Here is an 8,276-nt window from a genome sequence, read left to right on the forward strand (position 1 = left end):
TGGACCAAAGCAGCTGGTAACCAGAAACTAAACATTCCAGAGCCTAAGCAGAGATCCAAGTAAACGTTGTGCTAGAGGAAAGGATCCTAGCTTGGAAGACTCAAGAGCTGTTAACAGATGAGTGTCAGCATCTGAGTTCAGACAAAAGTGAAAAGAGAAATTTCATAGAAAAATTGGTTCTACTCAGTGGGGTTTCTGGTTGGTCAGTTACCACTAGGGAAGAGACAGAGCATGAGCAATGACAGAGGACCATAACAAAAGCTAGTTCAGCCACGTGTGGGCTGGGCTGGGGATCCCGCTGAGACAAACTGGGATACACAACGAACAGGCGGTAAGGGGCCTGGAGTCTGGCCTAGTGGTAGAGTGCTTGCTCAGCATGTGGAAGCCCTGGGTTTGGTTCCTCGGCACCACATACACAGAAAAGCTGGAATTGGTGCTGTGACTCAGATGGTAGAGCTCCAGCCTTGAGAACGCCCAAGGACAGTGCTCAGGCCCTGAGTTCAAGCCCAGGACTGGCAATAATAATAATAATAATAATAATAATGAAGAAGAAGAAGAAGGAGGAGGAGGAGGAGGAGGAGGAGAAGGAGGAGGAGGAGGAGGAGGAGGAGGAGGAGGAGGAGGAGGAGGAGGAGGAGGAAAGAAAGCAAGAAGGGAAGAAAGAGGGAAAGGTGCCCCGCGTCCTCCGGGGCCCGCGTCCTCCGGGGCCCGCGTCCTCCGGGTGCCCCGCGCCTGCTCCCGTCCACGCTGCGGTCGCCGGGCGGAGGAGCGCCGTGGCTCCCGCTCCCCGTCCGCCCCTCGGGGAGGGAGGCCGCCAGGCGGGTCTGGGCTTCTGGCTGTCTGCCGGAGCACGGTAGTGGGCGCCCGGGTTCCGGGGCTGGCGGCGTCCTTTCCCAGCCCTGTCCACCCCTGCGCGGCGCTGCCCGCCACCCCCTGCCTCTCTCTCTCATTTGCAATCCAACCACGACCCTCCCCGCAATCCCGCGAGTGTTTCGTTCTGTCTTTCCAGGACCAAAGGGCTTGAAGCTCCACCACGCCGCACCCGGGACCCTCAGAGGCTCCGGCTGCCGGACGACCCCGCGGCTCCGCCCGCCCCGCCCAGCAGCCAGTCTGGGAACCGGACCCGCGGTCGGCTCGGCTGGGGTACTCCCCAGTGCTGGCCCCGCCCACCCAGGCCCCACCCACTCCAGGCCCCGCCCACGGACCGCGCAGGCCCCGCCCTCCGGCAGGACTCGCCTCTGTCCGGCGTTCAGGCAGCCTCTCTCTACTCGAAGCCCCACCTCCAAGCCCGCCCCTCGCCACGCAACCACGCCCATTTCCGCCCCTGCCTTCTAGCCATTGTCCCAGCAGCCGGGAGGCTCCGCCCATTAGCCAGCCTCCGGTCTCCCGCCCCTGCGAGGCCCCGCCCCCGCGAGGCCCCGCCCCTCGCCAGGCCCCGCCCCTCCCATCCCTGTCCCTCGCCCTCGCGGGCCGCGCGCCCAGAGCTGGCGCGGAGGAGCCGCAGCTGTGGCGGCGTCCTGGGCCGGCGACACCGGGCTCCTCCGCGCACCGCGCCCCGATACACCCGTAGCGGCGTCGGCCTGCGGCGGGGTCCGGAGCTGCTGTCCCCGAGATTGCCCGGGGTTCGGCGAGCGCGCGCGCCTCCGGGCGGCGGGGGAGGGCCCCGGGCGCGGGGCGCGGGGCAGAGGCGCGGGGCCCCGGGGCGAGGGGACCCGAGGGCCGCCGGCCCCGCTCCCCGCGCGGGGCGGGCTCTGGACCTGCGCCTCGGCTCGGGGCGTACGCCGCGCTGGACCCGGGCTTGCTGCCCGCCCGCCCGAGGTAAGTAAGCCGACCTGGCCACGTCGGGGCCGCGGAGTGGGGTCGGGAGGGGAGCGGGTGCCGGGGAGCGGAGTGACGGGGAGTGGGGTCACGCGGAGCAGAGGTCCTGGGAGCGGGGGTCACGGGGAGGGCTCACGGGGAGCGGGGGTCCCGGGGAGCGGGGTGACGGTTAGCGGGGTGACGCGGAGCGGGGGTCCCTGGGAGCGAGGGTCCCGGGGAGCGAGGGTCCCGGGGAGCGGGGATGAAGGAGAGCGGGGTGACGCGGAGCGGGGTGACGCGGAGCGGGGTGACGCGGAGCAGAGGTCCTGGGAGCGGGGGTCCCGGGGAGCGGGGATGACGGGGAGAGGCTCACGGGGGGCCGCGCGCGGCGTGGGGTGCGGTCGGGCCCTTGGTACGCCCGGAGGAAAGTGTGCAGCAGGCGGAGTGGCGGGGCGGGCGGGAGGCTGGCGCGGGCTCCAGCGGGGAGTCTGGGCCAGGCACGGAAACTTGGTTCCTCCAAACCCGAGCGCGGCCGCCGTCCTCGCCCGGGGCCCGAGCTCCCTCTGCCGGCCCCGCGGGGATGCGCCGGAGCCACAGGTGAGACCCGCGCGGGACTGCCATGCTGGCCGGGCCCCCTGCGGGGCGACTGGCTGGCCCCCCACCCGGGCTGGCTCCCCACCCGGGCTGGCCCCCCACCCGGGCTGGCCCCCCACCCGGGCTGGCTCCCCATCCGGGCTGGCCCCCCACCCGGGCTGGCCCCACACCCGGGCTGGCCCCACACCCGGGCTGGCCCCACATCCGGGCTGGCTCCCCACCCGGGCTGACTCCCACTCGGGCTTGCCCCAGACCCAGGCTTGCTCCAGACCAGCGGGAGCTAGACCTTCTGTAAAGGTAGTTAACTTTCTGGCCCTGTGTCCTCGGTAAGGAAAAATCCCAAGCAGCAGGACTTCTCCCTGACTGCCTTGGAGGGAGGCCTCCTAGGAGAGGAAAACCCTGGGCAGTTCTAAGCTGAACATTAGTTTTGTGGTCCCCTGTTATCTGATGGCACTGTGGTGATTCAAATCTGTGGGTGCATGTGTCGTTGGACACTTTTACTTATCAGATCTCATCGTGATTCTACTGTTGTTGTTTATGGGATGAATGTGCACTGACTAACTCCTGATCTCTGCACACCCTTAGTCTCAGAGAATTGCTTTGCTTTGTTTTTCTCCCCAGAAAAGAGTGTGATGCCACAGGAACAGAAAAGAGATGCCACTGCTGAAGAGATGAGGGGACCTGGGTTCCACGGATGAGGCTGCTGAAAGGAGATTTGGGAATGCTGTTGTCTCTCTCCTAACAAAGATGATGAGCCAGTGCGAAGAGGGAATCTGAGATGAAGGCAAGAAGTTTGATGACTGTTTTTAAGCCTGGGAGCCCCTTGAATTCTTGTTGAGGATGTTTCCCTAGCAGAAATGGATGAAGAAAAAGATCACCAACCAAGAAGCATAAAAAGATGAGAGGAATATTCAGTGAACAACCATTACCCCAAGAAAAGGAGCACTTTATCATCATCATCTTCTTCTTTTGGCAGAATTCAGAATATCGTCTTTCGTGTGGGGTGAGTGCATCCTAGACATGGCTTTCTGTGCTAGGAGGGGCTGTGAAATTCAATTTGGCCATGCTTCCTCTCTCCCTCTTTCTCTCTCTCTCTCTTTTTTTTTTCACCCTGCGTTTTGACTGTTGACTAAGTTAGACTAAAGGAAGAAAATGCTGAATTCATACTGCTTTTAAATTGTTCACTGAGTTGTGAGATTCCTATTCTTTGAAGTTTCACTTTACTGCACAAAGAATGATTCAGGGACTCAGATACACAGTGTACGTGTTCCTTTTGTGGCCACTGCAGGTGGCTTGGCTGAGCTGCATGTCTGCTGGGTTTCACAGAACGTAAGTCATAAAGGTATCTTCTGCAGCTCCCATCCGGAGCAGGTAGGAAGCCCGCTAGCCACTGACATGTCTGCCTGAGAAAGGAATCTCATGGATCATGGCGCTGATGTTTACAGGACACGTCCTGTCTCTGATATTGCTGGTATTTGGTTTCTCTACTTGTGAAGAGTCCATGGGTAATTACTCTGAATGGGCCATCTTCACCAAGAATGTAGACGAGATTACACAGAAAGTGAAAGACTTCAGGCCCCACCAAAAGCCAAGGAGAAGTATGCTTCACCCCAGCTTGTATTTTGATGCTGGGGAAGTCCAGGCGATGAGACAGAAGTCACGCACGAGCCATTTGCATCTTTTCCGGGTGATCAGAAGTGCCGTCACTGCCATGCTTTCCAACCCCACGTATTACCTACCTCCGCCTAAGTATGCCGACTTCACTGCCAAGTGGAATGAGATCTATGGTAACAATCTGCCTCCACTAGCACTGTACTGTCTCTTGTGCCCCGAAGATAAGGTTGCCTTTGAATTTGTCTTGGAATATATGGACAGGATGGTTAGCTACAAGGACTGGCTTGTGGAGAACGCGCCAGGGGACGAGGTTCCAGTTGGCCATTCCTTAACAGGCTTTGCCACTGCCTTTGACTTTTTATATAACCTACTTGATCATCAGCGGAGACAAAGGTACCTGGAGAAGATATGGATTGTGACCGAAGAAATGTATGCTTATTCCCAGGTTCGCTCCTGGGGCAAACAGCTTCTCCACAATCACCAAGCTACTAATATGATGGCCTTACTCACAGGAGCCTTGGTGACTGGGGTGGACAAGGGATCGAAAGCAAACCTGTGGAAGCAGGTGGTCGTGGACGTGATGGAGAAGACCATGTTTCTCTTGAATCATGTGGTGGATGGCACTTTGGATGAAGGCGTGGCCTATGGGAGCTACACAGCCAAGTCCATCACCCAGTATGTCTTTCTGGCACAGCGCCATTTTAACATCAACAACTTGGATAATCACTGGTTGAAAACACACTTTTGGTTCTACTATGCTACCCTTTTGCCGGGTTTCCAGAGAACGGTGGGTATCGCGGATTCCAATTACAATTGGTTTTATGGTCCTGAGAGCCAGCTGGTCTTCTTGGATAAGTTCATCCTAAAGAATGGAGCTGGCAACTGGTTGGCTCAGCAAATCAGAAAGCACCGGCCGAAGGACGGACCCATGGTTCCCTCCACGGCGCAGAGGTGGAGCACACTTCACACCGAGTACATCTGGTACGACGCCCAGCTCACCCCTCGGCCCCCAGCGGAATACGGCACGGCCAGAATGCACATTTTTCCTAACTGGGGTGTGGTCACTTATGGGGCTGGGCTGCCTAACACACAGACCAATACCTTCGTGTCTTTTAAATCTGGGAAGCTGGGGGGCCGAGCTGTGTATGACATAGTCCACTTCCAGCCCTACTCCTGGATTGATGGGTGGAGAAGCTTCAATCCAGGACACGAACATCCAGATCAAAACTCATTTACCTTTGCCCCCAATGGGCAGGTATTTGTTTCTGAAGCACTCTATGGACCAAAGCTGAGCCACCTCAACAATGTACTGGTGTTTGCTCCCTCACCCTCGAGCCAGTGCAACCAGCCCTGGGAGGGGCAGCTGGGCGAATGTGCCCAGTGGCTCAAGTGGACGGGGGAAGAGGCTGGGGATGCAGCTGGGGAAATCATCTCTGCCTCCCAACACGGGGAGATGCTGTTTGTCAGTGGTGAGGCCGTCTCTGCCTACTCTTCCTCAATGAGACTGAAGAGTGTGTACCGTTCTTTATTGCTCCTGAATTCCCAGACTCTGCTCGTGGTGGATCACATTGAAAGGCAAGAGGCCTCCCCCATTAATTCCGTCAGTGCCTTCTTCCATAATTTGGATATCGACTTTAAGTACATCCCCTATAGGTTTATGAACAGGTACAACGGTGCCATGATGGACGTGTGGGATGCACACTATAAGATGTTTTGGTTTGATCCACAGGGCAACAGCCCCACAGCTAGCATACTGGAAGCAGAACAAGCCGCTGAGTTTAAGAAACGGTGGACTCAGTTTGTGAATGTCACCTTTCACATGGAGTCCCTGGTCACAAGAATCGCCTACGTGTTTTACGGGCCCTATGTCAACGTCTCCAGCTGCAGATTCGTTGATAACTCCAAGTCTGGACTGCAGATTTCCCTTGGTGTCAATAACACTGAGCTCCTTGTCTCCGTTGTCACCGACTACCAAAATCTGAAGACCAGATTCAGTTACCTGGGATTTGGGGGCTTTGCCAGTGTGTCTAGTCACGGCCAGATCACCCGGTTTGGTTTGGGCACTGAGGCCATTGTGAAGCCTGTCACACACGACAGAGTCATTTTCCCCTTTGGATTTAAGTTTAATGTAGCAGCCGGGCTGATCTTGTGTGTGAGCTTGGTCATTCTGACCTTTCAGTGGCGGTTTTATTTGTCATTTAGGAAGCTAATGCGTTGGGTCCTTGTCCTCGTCGTTGCCTTGTGGTGTATCGAGCTCCTGGATGTGTGGAGCGCGTGCACACAGCCCATCTGTGCGAAGTGGACACGGGCGGAGGTCCAGTCCAGTGGGAAGGACACGTCCTCTTCACAGGGGCCTGGCATTCATCTTCCGGACGTGGTCATCGCTGCGCTTCCTGGCTCGGGAGCGGAGATTCTCAAGCAGCTGTTTTTCAACAGTAGTGATTTTCTTTACATCCGAGTCCCAACAGCCTACATCGATATCCCCGAAACGGAATTTGAAATCGACTCATTTGTAGATGCCTGCGAATGGAAGGCGTCTGATATCCACGGTGGGCATTTCCGTTTACTCCGGGGCTGGTTGCAGTCCCTAGTCCTGGACACAAAACTACATTTGCAAAACATCCATCTGCACGAACCCAGTAAGGGCAAACTGGCCCAGTACTTTTCCGTGGGTAAGGACAAGAAGAGAAAGTCGAAAAGGAGAGAGTCCTTACCAGAACAAAGAAGTAGAATGAAAGGCACCTTTGACCGGGAGACTGAATATGTTAGAGCTTTGAGAAGACACCTTCTGTATTACCCCGGCGCACGGCCTGTGCTCAGCTTAAGTAGTGGGAGCTGGACATTAAAGCTCCATTTTTTCCAGGAAGTTCTGGGATCTTCGATGAGGGCATTATACATTGTGAGAGACCCTCGGGCGTGGATTTATTCCATGGTGTACAGCAGCAAGCCAAGTCTTTACACATTGAAGAATGTACCAGAGCACTTGGCCAAGCTGTTAAAAGGCAAATGCAACTTGAATTCAGAGTATGCTTTTGAGTACGAACTGTTGAAGAAGGAATTAACAAAACCCGAAGCCAATGCAGTCTCCATATTGTCTCATCTGTGGCTAGCAAACACAGCAGCAGCCTTGAGAATAAATACAGATTTGCTCCCTGCCAACTACCAGCTGGTCAAGTTCGAAGATATTGTGCTTTCACCTCAGAAAACTACTGAAAGGATTTTTGCTTTCCTTGGAATCCCTTTGTCTCCTGCTACTTTAAACCAAATAATGTTTGCTACTTCCACCAATCTCTTTTACCTTCCTTACGAAGGGGAGATATCACCGACAAATATTAATGTTTGGAAACAGAACTTGCCCAGAGATGAGATTCAAGTAATTGAAAACATCTGCTGGACACTGATGGAGCGCCTAGGATATCCAAAGTTTGTGGATTGAAAGCTGCAGGTCAGCAGAAATTTGCACTAAATCTTCCCAATCCGCTTTGTGAATATGAACTAGAAGAGTTTGTTTATTCTTGTATTCTGTGTGTGTGTGTGTGTGTGCGTGTGTGCACGTGTGTGTGCGTGTGCGTGTGCGTGTGTTCAATCTGTTCCTTGCTCAGAGAGGTTATTTAAAAAAAAATAGACACCGTTTTTGGCCTAGCAGGATTTATTTTTATGTCACCACTTTCATTGCCTTTGTTTCTACAGTTATTTTTTTTCCTGCTAAAATGTTTCTGCTGCAGTGATACAGATAAAATTATACTATGAGGCAACCCAGGAAAATGGGAAGTACTTAAAGGATTTTGTTTAATTCATCTTGAACTGTGCTACTCTATCCTGGGACCTCACACAATCCTACAGGCCTTGCGAGTGCTGCTGTCCCCTTATACCCTCTACTTTCAAGATGCACTCCACCCCTTATCTTTCTAAGAAGGTCTTCTAACACCTTGCACAAAGAAAAACAAATAAAAAAGAATTTTGTTTTCTTCGTATCTTGTACAGTGTTTTTTTTCTCTGGGGGAATGGTCAGAGTTGTTTTTGTTATCAGTTGCAGGGGAGTCCTTCTGGAAAATAGGATGGGAATCTGGAATAAAGTGGTTTTGTTTTAGATCCAAAGCAACCACCTGAAAAGCATCTTTAAAGGGCTCCTTCCTTCCTTCGTTCCTTCCTTCCTTCCTTCCTTCCTTCCTTTCTCTTTTTACCCTCCTTAGAAATACTGTGAAATGGCTCTGAACATTCAAGGTGCTGGAAGCTGGTAGATTATTTAAGACATACTTGTTTGTTTAAAA

At 54.5% G+C, this 8,276-nt stretch overlaps 1 protein-coding gene across 1 annotated transcript; it reads left to right on the plus strand.

Annotated features, from left to right (window-relative positions):
* The first annotated feature begins 1,774 nt into the window (after nucleotides 1–1,774).
* On the plus strand, nucleotides 1,775–7,560 carry Dsel (dermatan sulfate epimerase like). The gene is made up of 2 exons (XM_090352979.1): nucleotides 1,775–1,818; nucleotides 3,039–7,560. Exon 2 carries the CDS (start codon nucleotides 3,818–3,820, stop codon nucleotides 7,439–7,441), a length of 3,624 nt encoding a protein of 1,207 aa, XP_090209105.1. The 5' UTR covers nucleotides 1,775–1,818; nucleotides 3,039–3,817; the 3' UTR covers nucleotides 7,442–7,560.
* The last annotated feature ends 716 nt before the right edge of the window (nucleotides 7,561–8,276 follow it).

Source organism: Megascapheus bottae, chromosome 19 (genome assembly GCF_031878675.1).
Source record: "Megascapheus bottae isolate mThoBot1 chromosome 19, mThoBot2.hap1, whole genome shotgun sequence".
Taxonomy (NCBI): domain Eukaryota; kingdom Metazoa; phylum Chordata; class Mammalia; order Rodentia; family Geomyidae; genus Megascapheus; species Megascapheus bottae.